At 50.1% G+C, this 26,429-nt stretch overlaps 1 protein-coding gene across 2 annotated transcripts in view; it reads right to left on the reverse strand.

The window, feature by feature from the left end:
• The window catches only part of SYNJ2 (synaptojanin 2), a 117,541-nt gene that overhangs the window by 32,217 nt on the left and 58,895 nt on the right, over nucleotides 1-26,429 (reverse strand). For both annotated transcript variants that reach the window (XM_025382885.1, XM_025382886.1), the window contains exons 5-12: nucleotides 23,872-23,955; nucleotides 12,178-12,239; nucleotides 7,715-7,811; nucleotides 4,947-5,119; nucleotides 3,180-3,261; nucleotides 2,320-2,469; nucleotides 2,079-2,244; nucleotides 460-651 (exon numbers count right to left, since the gene is read on the reverse strand). In XM_025382885.1, the coding sequence (XP_025238670.1) occupies nucleotides 460-651; nucleotides 2,079-2,244; nucleotides 2,320-2,469; nucleotides 3,180-3,261; nucleotides 4,947-5,119; nucleotides 7,715-7,811; nucleotides 12,178-12,239; nucleotides 23,872-23,955 (1,006 nt within the window). The remainder of the gene's footprint in view (nucleotides 1-459; nucleotides 652-2,078; nucleotides 2,245-2,319; nucleotides 2,470-3,179; nucleotides 3,262-4,946; nucleotides 5,120-7,714; nucleotides 7,812-12,177; nucleotides 12,240-23,871; nucleotides 23,956-26,429) is intronic.

The raw sequence follows: 26,429 nt of genomic DNA on the forward strand, positions 1-26,429 counted from the left end.
GGAGGCGGAGATTGCAGCGAGCCAAGACTGTCACTGCACTCCAGCCTGGGTGATGAGAGTGAAACTCATCTAAAAACAAAAAACAAAAACAAACAAAAACAAAACACTGAAGACAGGCCCAGCTCCCGTCCTCACAGTTACATGGCTCTAGAAGCCACACCTTCAGCCTGGTGACAAAAAGATTCTACTGATGAAAGCCTAAGACTTCACCATCACTGTATGCAAAGAGAAAAGAGATTCACCATCTGCTAACTCTTCTAAACATTCGGGAAAGGAAAAAAGTCAAAGTCACTTGTGAGGCAGCATTCTTGACAGTCAGACCACGGTGCTATTTAAACACTGTGAGGAGGGAAAACACAAAGACGAAATTCCACAAGACGATGGCCACTAAAGGGTCAAGCCTGACATGTCAGGTGAGGTGGAATTGGCTTTTGTCTCCCCCGAAGCCACTGCCCTCACCCTGGGATTCAGCAGCGCCTGAGAGCTGGGGCGAGTCGAGCAGCCAGTCGGTCAGCTCCGCCGTCCCGAGCAGGTTGCTCCGGAACTGCTTTCCTCCATTCACGTTCCAGGTCCCCATGGCAATCCGGATCCGCTTGAAATTTGTGAATTCAGACTGACGTTCAGTCATAGCTTTCAGGATCCTGGGAGTCACTGTCAGGAGGCATAAAAACGCACATTTCTTTGTAGTTCCAAAGCTCAGGCATCCTCCAAAAAGAAGAGGCTGCCTGGCAGAGACAGATGGTTCATGAGCCTCTAGAGATAAACCAGGGTATGCTCCTTAGGAAGACGACAAAAGGTTTAAAACCATGGTCACCACGGTGCTTCCCCTATGGCATTTCCGCAATAAAGGCGTGAAAACATGAGACTGGAAACTCACCGTCTACACCCCTGCCCCCAACTGAAGCCAGAAGCCATGGGACATCAGATCACAGGGATCTCAGACACGACAGGGAAAAGCCATGTCCCTACTGTCCACTCCGTGGAAGAACAAGGCATAGGAATTTAAGCCAGGGCATGCTGTAACTGACCATATTTCAAGGTGGATGTGCCCATATCCACTATACCTTTAAGTGTCTTACCAACCCAGACAGCCACCTTTGCATCCTCTGCCTTCCAGCCTGCATGTCTGATATGTTTTGTTTTGCCCCAGACTTAAGGCTTTAAAAAGTCACTACACAGAACCATCACCATCCTCTCAATAGCCAAAATATATTCCATCGTTTAAACTTGTGACGTAACCCAAATCTAACTCATGTCTGCCTTGCTATCAAATAAGACTCACTGTACAACATGGAGCTTCGTTCACCTTTTATAGAGCTGGCATAAATATCGCCTGGCCTATCGGAAGCCAAATAAGAGCTCCCCCAGTGAAGAAAGAGTGAGAGTGGAAAAGGGCCATGAACCCATTTTAAGCATGGGCTAGTTCAGTTTTCAAAAACACCCGACGTTTTGAAAGCGACACTTGTACATTCTTATTAGGAAAAATGCTGGGTTTCTCCTCCTTTTTCCATGAGACCTAATATGTTTACAGGCTCAGGTAAGAAGATGTCATTAAAATGCTCTCAAAGGAACCTCCTATATTGATGGAACCATGCTGTGTTGCTGCTGAGACCCGAAGGTGCCCTCATCCCTGGGAGATTACAGCATCCTCCTCCTCTGTTTCTACAGGGTCCAAAACAGAAACCGGAAGCCAACTTCATGGGAAGCTCCCAAGGCCAACATCACCTGCTAAAGGCCCAAGAACCCAAGCAGCTGAGGAAGTTTCTGGAGTGGGTGAGCGTTCAAAGGCACCGATGCGTTTAGGAGAGTGCACGGCCTCTCGCTGAGCCCGCCTGGTGTCTCCCGCTTCTCAGGATGGAAACACAGTCCAAGCCAAGACAGAGGAAGCGTGAGCTCCCAGGCCCAGCTGGAAAGCACAGGCTGCCGGGAGAGGCAGTGACAGCTGCAAGGTGCATGGTCCACTGCTCAGACCTCAGGCACGTCTGCCACCCACTCTCTGGATGGCACAGAGGCGGTGGGAACGTGGGGCCGGGGAGCACCCCACCTTCCCGCCTCCCCCTGTCCGTGGCGGGCCCTACCCAGGAGCGCTGTGCTGTCCAGCAGCATGCCCCCTTTGTCTGCCATCTCCTCGCCGTAGACGTCCCCAACCAGCAGCAGCTTGATGGCCTCCTGCTTCACCCCGTCGAAGAAGTTGGACTGGATGGTTCGAGACATGGACCGGGCTCCATCCTTCAGCTTCCCCACCTGCCAAGAGCCCAGACCACAGGCCGTGAGGGGGGTCCCTGGGGCCCCCACCCTGTCCCCTTGGCGGGGCCCTACCTTGGCCTTCCCTTCCAGGGACCTGCTGCCTGTGAACACCTTGCTCAGGCTGTGGCCGTTCAGAGACCACATGGCTTTGAAGGACTCCACAAAGCGGTCAACAATGGGTTTTGAACTCAGCCCCAGGGTCTCGAGCTGCAGATGCAGGACCTGGGGAGGAATCAGGAATGGCTGTCACTGGCTTCTCCCACAGAGGCCCCACAGCCACCGTCCCAGGAGGTTCCTTATTCAGCAGCCTGTGGATTACGCTGTGTCCTGGAAGACCCTGTGCCCCTCCAGAGGATGACGAGTTCCTACAGCAGACAGTGACTTCCCATACCTCACCCCAACTTTATCTATAGGGTCCACCCAAGCCCTCCTCTCACCCTCTGACACCTGACCTCCCCGCTACACAGCCAGAGGCTGAAGAGCAAACAGTGGTGGACAGCAAGGGGCACTGATCCTGCCCCTAACCCCCCAGCCAGGAGAGGTCAGTCAGACAGCTGCGGCCATGCAGACCCAGGTCTCCCTCCCCAGCTTCAAATCCAGCCTCATTCGGCCAGCCTCACACTGCCTTGGGCCAATGGTGCATTCACAATAATCATTACACAACTGCTCTTCCCTAGGAGTGTTTGGGCCACCATGTCTGGGATGCATTTCACAAGAGGCTGTGAGAAAGCGTGCCTATGACAGAGAAAGCAGCCACCTGGGGAACCCCTCTCTGGATGTCCCAGTGTCTCCCTGTCCACCTTCCCCACAGTTAGAAAGTTGTCTCGGTGATGCCACCCTCATCTTTCCGCTAAAGGTGCTCAGCTCAGCCTGTCCAGCTTAAGTCATAGGACCTGGCACAGATGGCCGAGAAGGCTGCAGCAGGGACGCACCTCGAGTGCAATGAAGCTCTGCACAGTGTTGGTTCGGTCCAGGCAGTCAAGACAGTTCATCCGCAAAGTGCCTTTCTGAAAACTTAGGACAAGAAGAAATGTAAAATTATAAGTTGTGTTCAAAGAAGCAGTGGCCATAGCACAGTGGCCCATGTCTAACTGTCGACTCCCAAGGAAACATGTTCTTTTTATTTTGAGATAGAGTCTCACTCTGTCACCCAAGCTGGAGTGCAACGGCACGATCTTGGCTCACTGCAACCTCTGCCTCCCCGGTTCAAGCAATTCTCCTGCCTCAGCCTTCCGAGTAGCTGGGACTATAGGCGCGTGCCATCACACCCGGCTAATTTTTGTATTTTTAGTAGAGACAGTGTTTCACAACATTGGCCAGGCTGGTCTCAAACTCCTGACCTTGTGATCCGCATGCCTCGGCCTTCCAAAGTGCTGGGATTACAGGCGTGAGGAAACATGTTCTAAGAACCCCCACCTCCTCACCAGTAGCCCCCCAGAAACCCCAGTGTCCATCCCAGTGGATCCCCAGCATTGCTGGAAAGGCAGGCAGACCCCAGGACACACACTCAGCAGCCTGCACAACTGGGTCATTTTAAGTTTAGCTGGTCCTTGTTATTTATAGCAATTATGTTCTATAAAGTTGTAGGAACACTGAATTGGACATGAACACAGAACCATCGGTCCTAGGGGAAATATAGGGTTAGGTTCCTGCAAATCTCTGGTCACATTTTCATCAACTGATCAATATACAAACTTGTTTTATGTATGTTTCCATATAAAGACACCTTATTGAATATATATATTTGTTTAATTAACACTGAACCATGGCCGACAGCATTGTAACTCATATCGGGACAAAGCTTATCTTAATGTGCATTTTCTCCATAAAGCACACCACCACCTTCTTGTGCTCAGAAGTACTAGACAGTTCTTCAGCACAACGCTTGGGGCCATACTAAACCATGAGATCCCCGAACAAAGAGGGGCCCCTAACAAAGACCCCACAAATGTGAAAAACAGTACTAAATCTCAAAAAGGACGCTTGTTTACATACGAGGGCTGAAATAAGAAGACAGAGTATCACCTTGTTTGATCTCAGCTGGAAGCATGTACATGTGACTCAAATTGTCACTGCTCTGCACACGTCTCTGAATGTCCAGGAAAAATGCTTTGAGTACTGATTTTGGGGTTACAAATAAGTTTTAAGGAATAGGTAAATTAGCCAATATGGAATCTGCAAATAATGAGGACCCCCTGCATGTGACCTGAGGGAACTGGACTTCGTTTTCCTCCTCTGTTCTGAACAGGGCAGTCCATACCCTGGTCTCCTTGAGCAATCTAAGTTTATGCCAGCCATCCCACTGGGACTGTGGCCCTCACTCTCACAGGCCTGCGTCCCAGCGTGGAGCTCCATGTTTAAATGCACTCCCCTTTATGAGTTCATTTCTTTTGACAGAAAACCATGCCTCAACATCTCCTTGAGAAATTCAAAAGCCTGTCTCCTATTGTGGGAAGGGAGCGGAGAAGCTGGAACCCAAGATTCCCAATGTCGCCAAGCTTATGACCCAGGAAACCGCAAGGGTAGCTGAGTGGGGAGGGAAGGAAGCCGCCCCTCACAGGGCACATGTCCTCTATGTCCTCTATGGTGCAGCCCCTCTGCCACCTCACCCAGAAGAAGGCGCGGCGCGCAGCGAGCCTCACTGTGGACTGACGCTTCCCCCCAGCAGAAGACGTGGTGCAGTGTGCAGCGAGCCTCACCGTGGACTGACGTTCTCCCCCTTCGTGAACACATCAAAGTCCTCCCAGTGCAGCTTTAACTGTGGCCTCAAGAGGGTCTCCAATTTCTCTAGCTTCCCGCCTTTGGCAAACTGATGGAAGTCAAAATTGATCATAGGCGTGTCGCCTGCGTGGCAAGAAGCCCAGAGCAGCTTCTGAAAAGAGGAGGGGAGGGCGGTGAGGGGAGCAGAGGGAAGGAAGGACAAGGAGGACAAGTTCCTTGCATAGCACTTGCCGCAGGACATGCTTTAGCTGGAAGCTCACAATGGACCAGGCAGTTAACCCTGAAAGGGAAGCACAGGACAAAGGTCCTGGGGGGACAAAACCCACACAGAGCATCTTGCCTGCGAAAGGGCAGAAGGTTCCCCTCGGACAAAAGAAGCCAGAGCAGGTGTGGTCCCCTGGGGAGATCATACTCCTGCAGGGCTCCCCGGAGGGCACAGGTGAGGAAGGACTGCTCTGTTCTTCAGGTGGCCCAGGTGGCCCAGGCCCTCAGAGATAGCAGGGCTGCAGCAGGCTGCAGAGCTCATAATCCAGCTCCCCGTTGCCCTGGTAACTGGCCCCAGCCTGCTGCATACCAGCCTCTGGTGGCTGTGCTCTGAAGAGACCAAGTCTCCAGCTGAAGTGGCCTAGGTGGGTCCCACATCCCAGTGCTATTTCAGAATGGTCAGGGAGCCAGAGTGAAGGTGGGGACAGATGGGAAGCAGGGCAAGGGGCTGCTGATGACACCACGATGTTCTTAAGAGCCCTCCCCTTCCATATGAGGCTTCCCTGGCCTGGCAGCTCCCTGGCTTTCTCCCCAGAGAGCCCCGTGATAAAGGACAAACTATCCGCCTACCCAGGCCACCTGGCTTCCAGGCCTCTCACACTCTGTACCCATGCCCTTGCGGCTTCAGGTCAGGCCAGTCCAGCCTCTGCCCAGCCAGAGGTCCTAGTGACTTGGAAGGACTAGGACTTGGGGGTCATCTGGTCTGACTCAATGTGACCACCTATGATAGGCCTGAGCATAAAGCAATGCAATGCTGCCATCGTCAAGCAAGTCTTGCTGTGAGTAAGAAGCTGGAGGAGCCCAACAGTGCCTGGTGGCTCAGTGCCATGCATTCCGGAGCCAGTGCTTCATCCAGCAGGACTGATGGCCACTGGGCCCTGGGCAGGCTGCCGGGCCGCCAACCTTGGTCTGGGCCGAACTGATGTGGCTGAGGACCATCCCAGGCAGGGCCATGACCCAGGTCTCCAGCTAGAGTACCCCTCCCTACCTGGCCAGGAGCCCACCCTTCCCCGTATGAGGTGGCTGCCATCTCCCGCCCTCACCAGTACCGGGCACTTCACCCACTGATGGGAGGGGCCACAACTCAAGGCATAGGGGGAAAAGACTTGGGGTTCTTATTATTATTCTTATTTTTTGGCTTTCTTTTTTTTTTTCCTTCTTCCTTCAAATTAGCAGCCAGCATCACTGCCAAGATGGGTGGGAAGGGAGACACTTCTGGAGCTTGTTGCTAATAGCAACAAACCAAACAGGAAAAGCAGGTCTGGCCAAATAAAATTGGCAACCAGGAAGTGCCTGCTCTGAGCATGAGCATGTGGCATTTCTAAGCAGAGGGAAAGGCTCAGAGATCGCCCTCACACCCAGTGAGGTGACTTCGAGCTCTCTCTGTAAGGGATATTCTTGAGCTTTAAACAACGAGAGTTTTCCTGTATGAGGCAGGGGACATGGAGGCTGGTAAAGGAACCAGAAACCTCCATGGTTCATTCTAGAACGTCTTGCGCCTGGGGAGCAGGGGGCGGGGGCTGGAGGCCTGGGATCCATGCACAGGGATAGACCCTGGCCAGGTGGGCGGAGTCTCTTGCTCCCATGGCTCTGTGACCCTGCCCAGGATCTCTGTCCAGGTTCGCCAGGAAAATCCCCCAGGGAACCCTGAAGGAGCCCACGGGAGCCCAGCAGGAGCAGGTCCAAGGAAGAAGGGGAAATTTGAAGGCCAGCGGGCAAGCAGGGGAAAGCCAAGAGGCTCCTGCTCCTGAGCCCTGAGGTCAGGTGCCCTGTGGGCTGGGGGAGCTCATCCAGGACCAGCCAGGGCAGAAGAGGAGGCCTGCCTGCTCCTGAGCTGGACTGAGAGGGACTCCTTGAGAGGTCAGAAGCCCTCAAAGCCCCACGGGGAGGGTAAGGGACACATGGCTGGGGACAGGAAATGCTCTGTTTTGACTGAGCAAATTCTCCCAATCATCAGCTCACAGAAATTACACTCACTGGGCCGGGCGCAGTGGCTCACGCCTGTAATCCCAGTACTTTGGGAGGCTGAGGCGGGTGGATCACCTGAGGTTAGAAGTTCTTGACCAGCCTGACCAACATGGTAAAACCCCGTCTCTACTAAAAATACAAAAATTAGCCTGGTGTGATGGCAGGCGCCTGTAATCCCAGCTGCTCAGGAGGCCGAGGCAGGAGAATCACTTGGATCTGGGAGGCGGAGGTTGCAGTGAGCTGAGATTGCGCCACTGCACTCCAGCCTGGGTAACAAGAGTGAAACTCCGTCTTAAAAAAAAAAAAAAAAAAAAAGACATTACACTCAAACTGTATCAGGGCCCGAGTCACCGAGCACTGCCGTGTTCACTGGTAGGAACACTGGGGAAGCCTCAGGAAATGAAGAAGGGTTGGGCTTCAGCTCCAGTCCCTGCAGGAGCCACCTCCAGGCTCAAGGCTCCACCATGGCCACCCGCCGCCCAGCCCAGCCGTGGAGGGGACAACCAGGTCTTACCTTGAAGGCTCTGTTGAGCACCTCCTCTCCGCCTCTGCTTCCCAGAAGGTTCACGACCACCTGCTGCCCGTACTGCTCCTTCAGAAGCACCATGTGCCTGCAAAGTCAGTGGGGTGGGCGTGATGCTGGGCACAGGCACAGGTGCCGACTCTGCCCTGTTCTGCCCCTCAAGGGAAGACGGGGCAGAAGGAGTCATGCTTTTAGTGCCAGAGTCCAGGACCAGCTAGTCCCCATGACCCAAAGCGTGGAAAATGAGCCTGGGTGGAGAGAACCTGTCCCTCCCAGCTGCCATTATGACTAGCTAGTGTAGACTTCTACATGAGTTTGGAATCAGACAAAGGGTATGCTGGTCTTTCTATAAAGCATCTCCCATTAAATCTAGAACACCTATCCTGACCTTCCATCAACAGAGTTTTGTTTCTGAGGTAGGATCTCAGTCTGTTGTCCAGGCTAAAGTGCAGTGGCATGATCATAGTTCACTGCTGCCTCAAACTCCTGGGCTCAAGCAATCCTCCCACCTCAGCCTCTCAAGTAGTAGGGACTATAGGTGCATGCCACCACATCTGGCTAATTTTTACTTATTTATTTTTCATAGAGACAGGGTCTTGCTATGTTGCTCAGGCTGGTCTCGAACTCCTGGCTGCAAGCAATCATCCCATCTCAGCCTCCCAAAGTGTTGGGATTATAGGCATGAGCCACTGCGCCTGGCCTAGAGTCTTATACAGGCAATGTGCACATGTGTGAAATGAATTTCTTATCTTGCTTGGTACCCATCTTTCTCAAAACTAGAACAACTGGCAGGAGAGCTCTCAACTCAGCATCCTGTTTTCAATCTAAGTGCTGTATTTCATTATGCTAAACCACAACAAGGAGATAAAACAACTTGCAGGCTTTGGGAAATATTCCTTGTATTAGAAGCTACTTTCTAAATATGTATGTTGGAATATTAGGGGGAGATTCCAATATTTATCCATGATCACCAGCTTTTTTAAAGTAACCTTACATTTCAAGTGTAAACATGTTGAAATGTAGTGCCTTAAACAAAACACAGGGAAATGATACAATGCAAAAAGCAGACGTCAAATTATTATTTAATGGTGCAATCTTTAGGCCTAAATATAGAAAAAACACTGGAAGAAAACACATGATGTCACAAGTGGTGGAATTTTATATGATTTCTGTTCTTTTCTCCTTTAAACATCTTTCTCTTTCCCAAATTTCTATAATGACATGTTTATGAGTGGAATTTTTTAAAGAGCTAATAATGATCATGAAAAAAATCATTTTTCTTTCCTTACCCGATAAGAGAAAACATTCTTTTACTAACTTTAAGGGACAGTAGTGGAAAGAATATGGATTTTGAAGTGGGTGGTTTGAAGTTAGGCTCGCCTGCTGATTCGCTGGCCTAAGTTAAGGGTGAGCACCCTCCCGGGCTCCCGTCTCCATGTGGAGCTCCAGGCGGCCCTGGGGCGGGGCTGTGTGTGGCTCAGCCCTTGTGGACTTTCTTTCGGGTCAGTCTGCCCAGAGAAGCTGCATCCCAGGCCTGGCTCTGACATGTGCAGGCTCTGCCCCTGGTGAGGGAGCCCACCTTGGCGACACATCCAAGCCACATCCCACAATGTGGCTCCTCAGAAACAAGGCCCATTTCTGATCGCTGCCTGTCTCATTCCTGCCCCTTCTTCTCAATTGGTTCCAAAGCCCAGGGCCAGAGGAACTGCTGTTACTCATTATTACTCACTATTCCTCATCATTACTCTATGCTGTCACCAACCCCAAACTCCCCTGATCAAATGATTCATCCCCTCTGAGCTGGCTCCTTCAACTACAGAGCAGGGCTACTTCCCCTCCTGCAGAGAATGGCTAGGAGGACTAAAAAGACTAGTGAAAGTGACAAAGACAGTGCTTGGTGTGTGGGAGCTGGTTCTTCTTTCCTTTATTGTAAAATGCTCGTTATTGATGAGCTGAGAGGCCCCGCTGACCCAGGGCGTAAGGGAGCACTGGCACCCAGGGGATAAGGGAGCGCTGGCACCCAGGGGATAAGGGAGCGCTGGCACCCAGGGGATAAGGGAGCGCTGGCACCCAGGACGTAAGGAAGCGCTGGCACCCAGGGGATAAGGGAGCGCTGGCACCCAGGGCGTAAGGGAGCGCTGGCACCCAGGGGATAAGGGAGCACTGGCACCCAGGGGATAAGGGAGCGCTGGCACCCAGGGGATAAGGGAGCACTGGCACCGGCAGCAAGGTTGGCAGCGTGCAGGCTTCTTCCTGGGTCACCCTGAGCACTGAGGCCTTTTTTTTTCACTTCCCCTGCCCATGGGTTACTGTCATGGGAAGCTACTTGGAAAACAGGAGTTTTTCGGGACACTAAGGAATCAGATTTCCATTTGGAAGCATCCTTCTCATCTTCAGGGAGGGACCAAGAGTTCAGCACACCCTGATGTGCACAGCAGCCGCCCGCAGAGTGGGGCGGGGAAGGAGAAGGGCTTCACTGTCCTGCGAGTGGAGATTCAGGCACTGCCCCGTGAAAGGTTAACCCTTCCACAGAGACTCATCACCACACAGAGATGACAAGACCCTGCTGCAGCCAAAGGCCTGCTGCCAACAGCCCTCCTCAGATATGGAGCACGTAGAGCAAAGTGGCAAGAGACAGCCTCGGCTAACAGGGGCACCCATGCAGCTCAGGCAAAGGAAAACAAGCATCCTCCGGGGAGAAAAACTATCTATGTGAAGGTTTTACAGGAAAATGAAAGGCTTTACTCTCGATGAAATCCATCAGAGAACCGCACGACTCTTGAGGGCGCAGTGATGTCCCAGAGAAGAGAATTGGGAAGCACCCAGGACAACGCACATGCCAGTCCAGGGACATCATCGGGGACCTGGGCAGTCTGCTCTCAGGGGGACCCTCACGGTGCCCCACCGCGGCCACTAGGCAGACACGTCACCTTATTTCCAAATGTCATCTCAAATGAGGGGAACATAGTCAGCAGTGAACATGAAAGCAGCAGCTCCTGCAAGGGAATGGGAGGGCTCCTGCCTCCAGTCCAGCGTCGTGGGTAAGAAGCATTACAGAAGAGACTTCCTGGACACAGTAGCTGCCTGTGGAAAGACTCACCCTTTCGGCAGCTTGTCCTGTAATTTGCAGAAGAGATCTAAGTGTACCCCTAGATTTAGGAATGCTTTCCAAGGGGCAAGGCAGCCTCTGGGGTGCTTGTGAGAAGACAGGGGTCTCATTCTCTGTGGTACGTGCAGCTCACACACCACGCATTACGAGGATTCTGAAAAATCTACAGTCTATGCAAATGTGCTTCAACTAGATCTATGTATTTTTTAAGAAAGCTCCTAAACATAGGAGGGTTTTTGAAGTGAACCCAGCATGACCCTTCCCTCTTGTTTTGTGTCAGCTTCAGGTAGAATTTTTGTTTTTTGTTCGTATGTTTTGTTTTGAGATGGAGTCTCACTTTGTCACCCAGGCGACTCCCTAAAATCTGAGCCACCAAGTTCAGCCAGGTAGAATTTCATTTTCAGTTTCATGTTCACTATTTCCTAAGATAATTTAGTATAGATGAATGTCAACTGAAAGAACTCCATATGTAGAATGCTTAGGACATACTAAAAATATTCTGGAAAAGGCAATGGTCTTGTCTATACTTGATTAAATATCTCTTTACAGAAAAAGCCCATTATATGTAACATGCTAATCAGGGGGTCACATCTGGGCTCATGCGACCAGCATTATGTTTAACGAGAGTATGAAAGCAAACTTAAAGTCTCAATAAAGCTTCAGATAGAATGAGCCAAACACTTAAAACATTACTTTCGAGAATTTTCACTATATTCGCTAAGACAATTTTAAAATATTGAGTACTTAGATTAAATAAGCAAATCTTTTAAGAAGCTATTATTTCAAATACATATTACAAATAGCTCAGCTTTTCTTAAGCAAGCTGCAAAACAGTCATGTGTTATGATCTAGTTTGTGTATTTAAATATACATATAATGTCAAAATTGTTTTCTAGAATGACATGTAAAAAACTACTAATATAAAATCTCTGAGAGTGGTAACTGGGAGTTAAGGTACTTTTATTTTTCACTTTATACTTTTCTATACTTATTTATTCTATATTATTTTAAAACAAAAAACAAACAGCTTCAAATATCCTATAATTTAGATTATCCCTTATTAACCAGGGCATAGAGATGAAGCCTCATTGCAAGAAACTGATAAGATAAAATAATTATAAAGTGCCACCTGAACATTCATTAATTTACCTTCAGGAAACCTGAGAACAAGTAAAAATCCCATTTTGTAATCTCCCTTCTTGCATAAAGGACCAAAAAGAAAGCAGATTTAGATTCAGGGTTCAGGGTCCTCTCTTTCCCGTCGCACCCTATCCCTTGTGTCTGATGGGAGGATGACGTCTAAGGATGACAATGACAGGCTCGGATGGTGTCAGACAATCCCTACCTGTCGAAAGCAGGGGCGTTAGCTTCCAGGCCTCTGTGGAGTCTCAGATGATGGGAGCCAACCTAAAGCAAAGAGAAGTAACAATAGTGATTCTTCCTGCTTTGCAAAGCAAGGAGGCAGTGGTTTTTCCCATTCTCCTTCTTACTGTCAGCCAGGCTGCATGCGGCACCCACTAGGCCACCTCTGTGGTCTCTTCAGGGCTCAGGAAGGCTGAGCTCTCTGGATTCAGCTAACAGTGCTCCAAACTCAGGTCTAGGCGCCTCGAGTCTGACTTTGCTGCTGCCCAGTCCTAACTGCAAAATGACCATGTCTGCTGCAATTCTTCCACAGACAGAAGATCCAGGGTAAGATTATGAGGCAGATGTCAGATCCTAAGCTCTCTGATAGCACAGAGGTCAGGGAAGCCAACTAGGGAGACAGAAACTGCTTCTCAGCCTCCTTCATGCCTTCAGGGACACTAATTTTGCCCTAAAATCTGAGTCATCCTAATTATAAAATTTGCCTTATTATTTATTAATAGAACTATTTATTTAATACTTAACTTAGTTTAAAAAAACATTTAAAATACAGTCACTGGAGCCAGCTTAAAGGGGGCTTTCACTGGCCAAATCTGGGGCAATTTGAACATCAAACTATACGAGGACAGTAATGGATTATAACCTGATGAAGAAAATAGAAATCCATGAATCCATACTGATGATAACTAGATGGATGAATAGATGGATGGATGGATGGATGGATGGATGGATAGATGGGTAGGTGGATGAATAGCTGAGTGGATGGATGGATGGATGGATGGATGGATGGATGGATGGATGGATGGCTGGCTGGCTAGATGGATGGATGGATGGATAGACAGATGGGTGGGTGGATGAATAGCTGAGTGGATGGATGGATGGATGGATGAATGGGTGGATGGCTGAATGGATGGATACTGGGTGGATGGATGAATGGGAGGATGAATGGGAGGATGGATGGATGGATGGATGGACAGATGGGTGGGTGGATGAATAGCTGAGTGGATGGATGGATGGATGGATGGATGAATGAATGAATAGCTGAGTGGATGGGTAGGTGGGTGAGTGAGTGGATGGATAGATGGATGGATAGATGAATGGGTGGATGGCTGAATGGATGGATACTGGGTGGATGGATGAATGGGAGGATGGATGGATGGATGGGTGACTGAATGGATACATGGATGGGTGAATGGGGATGGATGGATCAGTGGATGGATAGAAAGATGGGTAAGAGGATGGATGGGTAGATGGATGGATGAGTGGACGCATCAGTAGATAGATAGCTGGGTGGATGGATAGGTGAATGTGAGGATGGATGGATGGGTGAGTGAATGGGCAGATGAAACATGGATAGGTAAGGGGGTGAGTGGGTGGGTGGATGGGTGGATGGCTGGATGGATTGATGGCTGGGTCACTGGATGGCTGGCTGGCTGGATGACTGGCTAGATAAGAGGGACGGGTGGATGGGGGGTAGACAAGTAGGTGGATGGGTGGATAGATAGGTGGATGATGGGTGGATGGGTGGACGAATGGATGGGTTAACGGGTGACAGATGGGTGAATCAGTGTGCAGGTGGGTGGGTGTGTAGGTGGGTGAATGGGGAACAAGAGAGGGCTCTATAGTAGGATACCAAGTGATAAATTTGGAGGAAATAATTTTTAAAAATCATCATTTTACAGCTGTCATAGTAAATAATTGTTCAGCAAAAGTTATCTGTTGATGATAAATCTTAAGGGAAAGTTTAATGAGAAGCATGATACTAGCATGGTCTCAAAGTGTCTCCCATAGATTGCTGATTAGTTGAAAGGGAAAACATATTAACCATAAGTGGAGAAACTGAATAGCACCTTGACTGGGTGACCAAAATTAACATCACTAATGAGGGGCAGATGGACACCGTGTGCCTCCAGACCAGGTACCCTGAGAAGGACACAGCATCATGTAGGCAGTATGCTGGCCAGGGATCTATACACTGAATGTGATTATAATGAAACACTAGGAAAACCTAAAGGTAGGGACTCTCAATTTAAAGGAAAAGAAGGCTTGCATTCTCCAAAAACATTAATGCTTTGAAAGACAGAAAGCCAAGGAACAGATGCAGATTAAAGACTAGAGACATGGCAATAAAATGCAGTATGTGATGCTGGACTCAAGGGAGGAAAGGTGCTTCAAAGGACATCATTGAGACAAGTGATCAGTGTGGAATATTGCCTGCAGATGAGAATGAAGTACTTCGTCAATATTAAATTTCCCAAATGTGTACCTATACTATGGTAATGTAGGACAGTATATTTTGCACTTAAGTAAAGAGACACCGATATGGTTTGGATGTGTGCCCCTTCCAAATCTCACGTTAAAACGTGACCTTCAGGGTTGGAGGTGGGGTGTGGTGGGAGGTGTTTGGATCATAAGGGCAGATCCCTCATGAATGGCTTGGTGACAACCCCATGGTAATGAATGAGTTTTCTACTAGTTCACAGGAGAGCTGGTTGTTTAAAGGAGCCTGCAACCTCCCTTTCCTTGCTCCCTCCCTCATCATATGACACACTGGCTTCCCTTCCTCTTCCATCATGACTGTAAGCTTCCTGAGGCCCTCCCCAGAAGCAGATGCTGGCACCATGCTTCCTGTATAGCCTGCAGAACCATGAACCAAATAAACCTCTTTCCTTGATAATATCCAGCCTCAGATATTCCTTTACAGCAAGGCAAACGGACTAACACCGACGTGATATATGCAACCTACTCTCAAATGGTTCAAAAATAACAACATGTGTGTGGCAAAAGGTTAAAATTGAGTGAATCTGGACATATGGGAGCTCCCTCTTGTTCTTAAACTTTTTCTGTAGCTCTGAAATTATTTCAAGAATAAGTTGTTGAAAATGCACTCTTTAGTTTTGCTTCCATTTGAGTGTTGTAAAAGCAGTGCCATCAGGTTTATCTGTGTTATGAGATACAGCTATTATCATGCTTCACATATCATTTTATAACTCACCACTACAGATGATACAACTGCCCCATTGCAGACTCAAGAAAAGCACCCATCTAGAGAACTGGTTTCTCAGCAATAGATTTAGAGATTCCTCGGAGAAGATTTCCTTTTCTTCTTCTTCTTTTTTTTTCCTTTGAGACAGGGTCTTACTCTGTTGCCCAGGCTGGAGCGCAGTGGTACAATCACAGCTCACTGCAGCCTCAACCTCCCAGGTTCAAATTATCCTCCCATCTCAGCCTCCCAAGTAGCTGGGACTACAAGTGCACACCACAATACCTGGCTATTTTTTGTGTGTGTGTGTGTGTGTGTGTGTGTGTGTTTTTTGTAGAGATGGGGTTTCACCATGTTGCCCAAGTTGGTCTTGAACTCCTGGGCTCAAGTGATCCACCCACCTCGGCCTCTCAAAGTACTGAGATAAAGGCATGAGCCATTGTGCCTGGCCAGGTGTTTTTTTTTTTTTTTTTTGAGACGGAGTCTCGCTCTGTCGCCCAGGCTGGAGTGCAGTGGCCGGATCTCAGCTCACTGCAAGCTCCGCCTCCCAGGTTCACACCATTCTCCTGCCTCAGCCTCCTGAGTAGCTGGGACTACAGGCGCCCGCCACCAAGCCCGGCTAGTTTTTTGTATTTTTTAATAGAGACGGGGTTTCACCATGTTAGCCAGGATGGTCTCGGCCTCCCAAAGTGCTAGGATTACAGGCTTGAGCCACCGCGCCCGGCCAAGGATTTTCTATATAAACAATTCAGCAAAGTCCCAAATCCCTTTTGGTCCTAAGACACTTTGGTCACAGGCAAAATGAGTGCAAAATGAGGCATCTTGGCCGTTGGCTAATGGGAGCTCCTAAGAAAGGCTCACCCCAAACCCCGTCATTTTGCTGCCTGTGTTGCCTCTGTCCTTTATCCCAATGGTCATCAACACCTGGTTGAGGAAATCTCAGAGAATTTGAAAACTTTCATGGCCACACTGCCGAGAGGCGTGCTCCATCCTGCACCCAGAGGGAAGTCGGCGGGTCTGCGTACCCCTCAGCTACCCTCTGAGAGGTCACCAAGGGCTGAAACCCAAGAGAGGGGCTGTGTCATCTGTCAGTCATCACAGGAAATCTCCCCTGGCTTCAGGGATGAGTGGCAGCTGTTTGTAGGATCATTCCCATGGAAGCACAGTGAGACAAGAATACAAGCTCGGCAGGCCAGGGCTGAGGAGTCTGGCTCTCCATCATGACAAGTTCTATTACTGGACATGTCTAATGGCCTCTCCCTGAGTCATAACCCAAAGCCTCTTCTTTTAATTAGGCAGAAACTGTCACACAGATGACTGGACCTAGCAGTGTCCAATCCTCAGGCTCTATAGCTCCCCTGTTAACATATAAACTGCATTATCAGTCAGCAGTCCATTCCTCAGTTACTGAGCACCCTCTGAGTCATCATGCCTTTGAGTATCGTGGAAAGGCAGGAAAGGGATGGGAGACGCTGAATCCCCTCCCCTGGGTGATGACACTTAACCAGGACCCCCATGGAAAGACCCAGAAGCACTTCAAAGTTCCTAACAAGTCTGCACAAGTGCAAATTAATTTGACAGAAACTACGCCCTTGAGTCCAGGGAACAGGCAGCAAAGCATGGTGGAATGAGGTGCCTGCCTATGATGGGGTCCCCTCAACCACATCATTGAGGACTCAGGGAACGTGGCAAGCAGATGGCACGCCCTGGAATCAGCTGCCCACAGCAGAAGGCACAGCCTGGACAGGGGCTGCAGCACATCTTTTCTGAGGCCTCGGGCCTGTCTTTCATCCTGGACTTAGACAACCATTCTGTGTGGACAGGGCTGGGCCCAACTGTCACAGGCATGGTCAATATCCCCTCAGTGGCTAATCCAATATCACTGCTGACAACAAACCTTTCTACCTCGGAGCACTAAGAAGTCAGGAGCACCACCCCTAGGTGAATGACCAGAGCAGGAAATGGGAAGAAAGGATCTGTAAGTCTAGACCAGTGGTTCTCAAAGTATGGTCGTTGGACCTCCTCTGGGTGCTTGTTAGAAATGCAAAGTCCTGGGCCCACCCCAGATCTGCTGAGCCAGACTCTCCGTGGTGGGGCCAGGAATCTGTGTTTTAACAAGGCCTCCAGGAGATTCCTACGCACACACACTGAAGTTTGAGCAGCTCTGATTTTGACTTATTTCTGGATTTGTTACGTTCCCTTTCGGCTCAGGATGCAAATGCCCATGAAGGGGTAGAAGGTATAACAAAGAAGACAGCTCCAGGGGCCGTGTGCACACCTGCAGAGCTGTGTCCACACTTGCAGAGCTGTGTCCATACCTGCAGAGCCACGTGCATACAGGCAGAGGCATGTCCCCATCTGCAGAGCTGCATATACACCTGCAGAGCCGTGTCCATACCTGCAGAGCTGCATGCACCAGCAGAGGCACATCCACACCTGCAGAGCCTCAGGGACACTGTGACCAGGCTCAGCTTGCCACAGCTGCTTCCTTGAGCTCAGGGCCTCAGGCTGAGTCCCTCCATCCCCTAAACAAGCTCTATTACTGGACTTGTCTAACTGCCTCTCCCTGAGTCATGACCCAAAGCTGCTTCTTTTAAGCAGGAGGAAAGGCAACACAGTGAGGCCTTGGGCAAAAGTGGAGGGGGAGCTGGGCCTCACGTTCTGTCCGGAGCTCACCCTTCCCCCATCACCCCATGCATCCCTTTCATCTGGGTTTCTTGGGCCTCATATCCTTCCTCTCCTCTGTCCCGCTCCGACACTGACCAGCGTCCACCTTCTCTGGCGTCACCTAGTCCTGAGGTTACTGAGTGTCAGAAGCCACAGGCAGAAGCTGCAGCTGGGGGCAGGGTCCACCACTGTCACTGCATTTTGCAGCTTCCCTTCTTCTTCACCCCATCCTTCTCCCCTCTGGGCAAAGGGCCAGCTACTCTTATCTGGCCCCTAAAGTCATTAGTTCAATCCTATAGACCAGAGACGAGTTAAGGGAGACAGCCATGAGGATAGTCAGGGTCTGGAGAACTCCTTGCTAAGGGAGTCCCAGCAGAGTCTCGATCAGAACTCAAGACGCCCAAAGATCGCAGACAGCACCTCCATGCCTCTCCCCTGCACCCCGACTTAAGGCTACCCAAAAATCTCAGCTCAACGGCCTCCCATCTGGCGTCTATCCCCCTCCAAACTAACACTTCCTAGACTTCTGTCTAATCATGTCTCCACCTCTCTTGCAGCCCTTTAGCACAGTGTTCAGTGTGTGCTGGAGCCAGCTCCTGCAGGCCTGCAAGCTGACTGTGCACCGAGCTGGTCCAACTCTGAGCTCAGCAATGCGAAGCTGGTAGGTTGAAACTGGCCATGATGGGAGAATTTACACCACAGCAATGGACAAATGCTACAAACCAAAGCTCCCTGTACCCAGTCTGACCCCAATAAAACTGGCTTGCCAGAACAGTACCGAGTGGTTCCCATATTTTCCTACACACTGGAGTCACCCACGGGTCTTCAAAAAGGACAGCTGCCTGGCTCCTGGCCCCAGATATTGTGACTTAATGTGTATGGTATCAACCTGGGTATCAGGATCTTTCAAGCTTTCCAGCGGAGTCTTCTGTGCAACAAGGTTGCGGAGTACTACTTGAGTAGCTGCTGGTATGGGATGCAATCTTCTCAGTGCAGCATCCACAGGCCCTTGACCCAGCCCTGCTCACCTCTCCTATCTGTCCTCCCATTCCCTTCATGCCCAGGACTTCAAGAAGTTACCCAGTGATACTCCCTGATCACTGTGATATCAGGAGTTACAACACCTGCACCCACTGTTCCCTCTGCAAGGGCTGCCTTCCTTGCCCGAGTGCTTCTTCCTTACCCCTCCCCAGTTTGGACCCTTGGGCAACCCACCCCACACCCTCAGCCTGGGAGAGCTGCCCCGGGGGCCTCTCCCTTCCTCCAGCATGGCTCTATCTACACAACACTGCCATGTCCTGCCCCCTGCTCCCTGCAGGCAGGGACTGTATCTGATCCCTGGTGCCCCCTACACCTGGCAGATGCTCAGTGAATGTTTGGGATGAATAAATGGCTTCATCTGGGGTTACTGATTTACCATGAGTCTGTGAGGGATGAGAGATAAGATACCCCCGGAAGCTGTCTTCGTGTCACTACATCTCACGGTGTCCCTGTCCCCATGAAGACAGGAGGAAACTTATTCAGTGCTCAGGACACCAAGAACCACGCTTCTCTGGATGCCACGGGTGGTTTTATCTCCTGGGTGTTATCATTTGTTTCTATTAGTATCAATAGCAGCTGCCATTTTGAGTACTTTTTACGTTCTAGATACTGTGTTAATTTTTTTTTTTTTTTTTTGGACTGAGTCGCACTCTGTTGACCAGCCTGGAGTGTGGTGGCATGATCTTGGCTCACTGCAAACTCTGCCTCCCAGGTTCAAGTGATTCTCCTGCCTCAGCCTCCTGAATAACTGGGATTACAGGAACCCACCACCACGCCTGGCTAATTTTTGCATTTTTAGTGGGGACGGGATTTCACCATGTTGGCCAGGCTCATCTTAAACTCCTGACCTCAAGTGATCCGTCCATCTCGGCCTCCCAAATTACTGGAACTACAGGCGTGAGCCTCCACGCCCAGCCAAATTCTTATACTATGTTCTTTAATCCTCTCTAGAACGCTATACGAGAGATCTTGTTAGCCCCATTTTACAGAAAAGTAAACTAAGGCTTGGCACAGACAAGAGCCTCTCAAATACACATGGTTACGAAGCAGAGGAGCCAGAGTTTGAATTTGAGCCCAGGTCTGCAGAGCTTCAAAGCTCGTGCTCTGAGTCACTGTCATAAACTGGCTGTGACCGTGGTTCTTTCTGTGGTGGCTGTGGGAAAGCTTTTGGAACAAGTGTCAGATTCCTTCCCACGCACATGAGACCCATGGCACGCACTGTGGGCACCAATTCGACTCCCTTCATCCAGACCTCTTCACTTATTTTTGAAACTATTATACTACAAGCCATCTCGTGTCCTTTTTGGAACAAATAAAGGTACAAACACATAAACGTGCCCATCCAGTGCCACAACTCAATGAACTTGGCAGGGAAGAGGCGAAGGTAGGGCAAGAGAGGTCTGCTCTACTCAGCATCCTCCTCCATTTGGTTCAGTTTCAGGAAACTTCAAAAGACAGACTGAACTCACCTTGGCAAGGCATGTGTCTGTACAGGCATATTAGGGTGAGGAAGCTTCTACAATGACCAGGGGAGCAAAGTTGTCAACCACAGACACAGATCATAAATAGATTCTTGAACTAGCTAGACTAGGGAGCAATTCGCTTTAAGGGTAAAATTTCAATGTGGCTATTTATAAACTGCACAACCCATTTACACAGTAAAAATGAAATTTATTAAAGGTACACGGCTGCTAGAAATGGAGTCAGGAAATACTGAAAGCACCATTCCTGGGAAAACATGCAGACAGATCCTCATCCACGACCCTCTGCCCACCCCTGCACCAGCCTGCTAGGCTCCTGGGTTTCCAACGGCAGCCATCAAGAAGGGACAGCATTGCAGCTTAATATGCAAGCTACTCACACCAAAATCTTTGCACTTTTCATCTAACCTAAGTGAAGAAGGAAGAGAAAAAGTTCAAAGCGGAGAAAAATAACCAGAAGCGGCCTTAGGCTTGATAGTGACAGTTGAAGCCAGTGATGGTAGACCACCACTTCCCACCACCCTCCTGGCCCTCTCTGAAGATGACTTCATCTCTCTTTGATGATGAGTGGTGTTTAGAGGCTAAACACAGGTATTAGGCCCAAAGGTTAGCAAATCCTTAATAAGATTAAGGAACACTAAAGCCTTCTGAAACTTGTTTTGAAGAAACCACGGAGGCCGGGCACAATGGCTCACACCTGTAATCCTAACACTTTGGGAGGCCGAAGCGGGCAGATCACTTGAGGTCAGAAGTTCAAAACTAGCCTGGCCAGTGTGATGAAACCCTGTCTCTACTAAAAATACAAAAAATATTAGCCGGGCGTGGTGGTGGGTGCCTATAACCCCAGCTGCTTGTGAGGCTGAGGCAGGAGAATCACTTGAACCCAGGAGGTAGAGGTGGCAGTGAGCTGACATCGCACCACTGCACTCCAGCCTGGGTGACAGAACAAGACTCCGTCTCAAAAACAAAAAACAAAACAAAAACAAAAACAAAAAGAAGAAACCATGCAGGCTTTGGTGTAGCACAAGTGTTAGGAATTTAAGAGGGTGAAACAGCTGCCAAAAAGCTGAGATCTCAGGGTCCGCTGCTCCTGGCCCCTGACAGACTGAGGCACAGTCATCCCATGGCGGGTCCGGCTACATCTGAGGTAGCACGAAGGTCAAGGGGGAGACCAAAACGAAATCTCAGAGGGGAACGACAAAAAAGGAGTGTCATTTTTTAGATGAGGGAGATGAGAACATTGAGAGTCTTAGAAACAGGAGAGAAGGTGGCCAAAGGAGTTGGGAGGCCTTAGAGAAGACAAGAAGAAGAGGGAACCAGAAGACTCCCTCCAAGGGCTGAAGGTGAGTCACACGGAGAAGAATCAGATTTACTCCTGCACACCCCAAAACACTCTACAGTTGGACAGACGCAGCAGTGCAATACAGGAGGAACTCACCAAGAGTCAGAATCATCCCCAGTCGTGGCCTGGAGGACAGCCCTTTGGGGGTCCTGGAAGAAGGATCCCTGAACTGGCCAGGTGTGGTGGCTCACGCCTGTAATCCCAGCACTTTGGGAGGCCGCAGCAGGTGGATCACCTGAGGTCAGGAATTCGAGACCAGCCTGGCTAACATGGCGAAACTCCATCTCTACTAAAAACACAACAAAATTAGCTGGGCGTGGTGGTGGGCACCTGTAGTCCCAGCTATTCGGGAGGCTGAGGCAGGAGAACGGCTTGAACTCGGGAGGTGGATGTTGCAGTGAACCGAGATTGCACCACTGCACTCTAGCCTGGGTGACACAGTGAGACTCCATCTCAAAAAAAAAAAAAAAAAAAAAAGGAGCACGCTGAACTGAGAGTCACAGGGTGGAATGGATGAATTCCAAAAGGTCATTCCCAAATTCTAAGAGTCCATCATGACCATCGCCCTAATTTTTGGATTTCTTACAAACTTTACATGAAACACAAGACGGTCTCCCTATCTCCTTTTCGTGCCATACTCATTCGATCAATTCTTTCATTCTCCTGAATACAGAGCTCCAGAAGTTTCCAAAGGAAAACTCCATATTTAAAGAAAATCAGGTTTCAAAAACTCTTTTGGAATGTCTGGAATGGGAAATCTATAGATAAAGACAGCAGATGAACAGGCGAGTTGGCCTGAGGGAGACTTGGAGGGGATGGGAGAGACGGCTAATGGGGACGAAGTTTTTTAGCGGTGATCAAAGTGTTCTACGATTAGATTACAGTGGTGGTCACACAACACTGTAAATGCAGTAAAAACACCAAGTTGTAGGCTTTAAATGGGTAAGTTATATTGCAATAAAGCTGTTTTTCCATAAACCTCCTTTGGGCAGCCCTCCGGAGGAATTTCTGTGTCACTGCTGTCCTCAGGAGCATTTCTCTGGAGGCTGTCAGTTATCTCGTGCACAGCGGTGGGCTCCTTCTAGTGGAAAGACTGAATGTTAATCAAGCCTTTTCCCCCTACCAGAGCACGGAGCCTAAACGGGACCTCCATTCATCCATCTCACTGCCCAGGCTGACCCAGAACTTCACCAATGCTGTCAGCACGATGCGCTGGGGACAAGTGACTCACCTGCTCCGGGCACAGGGTCAAGTCAAGGGCGAGGCTAAGAAGCTGAACCCAAGACAGGGGACCCTGAGTCCAGCATTGTCAAACAACCCCTGGAACCTGGCAGATGGCACTCTGGGCCCTGCTAGCCACTAGCTGGCAACCCAAATGCAGTCACACGAGAGCTGTCGGTAAGAAGAGCCAAGAGGCCACAAAGGCCCTGGCCGAGAGGCTTTCTGAAGGCACCCACGTCCCCTTGGGGCAGGGAGGAAGACTGGGGATTAGTGGGGAGGCCCCTCCAGTCCACTCGGCCCACAACCCACCTTGTTAGAGACCCTGGTGAAGGAGGCAGCATGCCATTCCACTGATGACAAATGTGTTCTTGGAATGTATCCCCACCCTGCGCTCTTCCCAGGAGAAAGAATGCCAGATCTCTCTGGCACTGACCAGAGCCCAGCTTTGGACGGCAAGGGCTATTTTTAGAAACCACGGGAAAGCTGTGGAAGTCTCACGTGGCCCCACAACAGGCAGCACCGAGTGCCAGCCCTACGCAGCCACAGAGCCTTCCCGGAGCCCTTTATGAGAGTCACGGCTCTCAGAAACGTCCTCAGTACACCGAACTCAGGGTCTAACCTCAGGCAGCGCTACCCAAGCTCACTTGGCGGCACCCACTCAGCAGGCACCACAGCACCGTTCCCGAGTCAGCGGCTTCACACAGCACCCTTGCCGACCAGAAGCAACAAAGTGGTGTCTGTGTTTTCTACACACATGCACGCATGCACACACACACACGTGTGCACACTTTGGCAGCTCAGCTCAACACAACAGGGCTAAGGAAAAAGACTGGAAACTATGCCATGAAAGGAACATGGTAAAAGAAATCTTCCCCAGCTGTTGAAGGGAAGGGCAGGGCGGACAACATCACAAGGGGACATTTAAGTTTTTTCATGACCTACCTGAAGCCCTGGCTGCTCCCAGAACAGTGGAACGGAGCCTCTGATCTGGACAAAAGATGACACTCCATCGTCCATGTAAATCGTCTGTGGCACAAGGAAACAGAAAGGGAAAGGTATTCTTCAATGAAACCGAATGTCCTGGGCTGGGTAACGGGATCCGGCCGCCTGTGACCCGACACCAGCCAGAATGAAGGGCGGACGGTGGACTCTGGCGTCCTCTGCTCCCCCACCCGACATGGCTGGCAGTGCGCCCTGACCTCTGGCCAGGTGCTGGGTGGGTATACTGGCTGTCGACCAGCCTCTGAGGAGGGGGTCTGCTGGGGGTTGGGGCCTCCCAGGGTCTCCGGGAATTCACACTTCTAGGGCACAACCTTATCACCACCCTGAAAATCTCAGCAACAGCCCTCCGCCGCCCCCTGTATGAACAGAAGCCGATGTGCTCTGGAATGTAACCTTCCTTAGAGCCCTCTATTTTTACCTTGGCAAATAGCTAAGCAGCAGAGAGCTATGAGAAAAGGACTGAATGAAATAAAATGCACCAGTGATAGCCAAAAGACCTCCCTGACTGTGCTAGCCGGTCTTGTACTTGACAATACAAGACTCAACTTGACCTCATACTTGGTCCTGGCCCTGCCCCACTGTGTTCTTAAAACACCACTCGGTTAACACACACAACATGGTTTCCACAAGCTTCCAGTGTGACAGCACCTGCGGAGAAAGAAATGATCCTTACACTTTAAGACATCTATCTCCTCCCCACCCACACATACAGCTATTTCAGAGTGTGCCTGCAGGCCTCCAATGACGCTGGAGTGCAAGGGAGTTTTAAAAGGACAAGAAGTACGATCCTGAGCGCCAGCAGGGGCAGGCGGCGGCACTTATCAGATGCGGGGCCTTTATCTGTGCAACTCTAGCCTGGTCTGGCAGGGTGGCCCGGGCGCTGCTGTGGTCCTTGCCTTTCCTCACCGCCCTGCTCCCTTACAGGGTAGCTTTCCATACGGGCAAGATCACGCTCAGATCACGCAGGAATGAGTCATTCTGCAGTGGAGGACCTGAAAATTAGAGCCACTGTTTCCCTGGACCACAGGAATAACAGGAGCCTGGTATCTACGTTGTCAAACTAGAATTCTATCTTTTAATCTCCAAAGGGAAAAAGCGTGCGTTAAGAACTTGCTGTCTGTTTCCAGGTATTGAGTACCAGCAAAGTTGTTATACTCCATTCTTCTACTAACAAAACAGAATAAAATAGCAGGTTGCTTGAACGGCTGCAGACATAGTTGGCTACCATGAAATTAGGTATACACAATTGACTGACGTGTGTGCCCTGCATAGGCCCAGGTTCCTGGAAAAGAAACCAACTAGGCCAACATTTGTATGTAAAGACAATGTTTAACAATATCCAGGCCGGGCACGGTGGCTTACGCCTATACTCCCACCATTTTGGGAGGCCAAGGTGGGAGGCTGGCTTGAGCCCAAAAGTTCAAGACCAGCCTAGGTAAAAAAGTGAGACCCCCATCTCTACAAAAACAATTTTTAAAAAGTTAGCTGGGTATGGTGGAATATGCCTGTAGTCCCAGCTACTCAGGAGACTGAGGCAAGATCACTTGAGCCCAGGAGGACGAGGCTGCAGTGAGCTATGATTGCACCACTGCACTTCAGCTGGGGCAAGAGAGCGAGATCCAAAAACCACCAAACAACAACAAAAACCAATGCCCATGATCTATTTACGCTGAGGAATGTCTCCCTTCACTCTGACTGCCATGTGCTAACAATGCCACTTCCAGCATCATACCACGCTCCTCCCAAGCTGAGAATTGCCCAGAACCAGCTTCTGAAAACACTGAGGGTCATCAGTGCTCTGTATGCCCCTCCCTGCCCACACTGGAGCAAGAAGAAAGTTTTCCATCCCCTCCTCCACAGGGAAGCAGGCGACATCTGCACCCCATCCTATCACCAGGACTGCCTTCTTTGTTCCCAAGGCGATGGGCATAACTAGACCGTCAAATGCAAGTGATCCGTTTCCATTCTGGGTGAACAACTTTTAACACCAGTGAAGAAGTGATGTCTCACCTCACAGATGCCATTTTGACAGAGGGCTCTTGGGGTGGGGAGGCAGGACAGAGAGTGGAAGCAGGAGAGAAAGTGGGCTCTGGTATTAGCACAAGTTGGGTCTGACTGCCACTTTGCAAACTCCCATTTGCCCAGCAGGGTGGCCCTGGGCACATTACTTAGCCATCCTCAGCCTTGGTTTCCCTCTCTCTACAGGAAGTTCATGTCACCTTGAGCACAGAGAAGGGATGAGCTCTGAGGAGTAAGTGAGGGGGTGTAGGCCCAGCAGAGTAGCCACTCAAAAACAAAGCTGTTTTCTCTTCCCCAGAGGCACTGACGCTATGAGTATGCACAAGGGCACCTGCTGGCGTCGGAGAGAGTTTGGGCCCTGGGAGGAAGGAGGGATACAAGAAGGAACAGACAGGACGTGGGAGGGAGACCAGGAAGAGCAGTGGGGCCACATAAGGAAAAGATGGAGGCCCATGCCAGTGCTGTGATGAGGCCAGGCC

The sequence above is a fragment of the Theropithecus gelada genome, chromosome 4 (genome assembly GCF_003255815.1).
Source record: "Theropithecus gelada isolate Dixy chromosome 4, Tgel_1.0, whole genome shotgun sequence".
Lineage (NCBI taxonomy): Eukaryota > Metazoa > Chordata > Mammalia > Primates > Cercopithecidae > Theropithecus > Theropithecus gelada.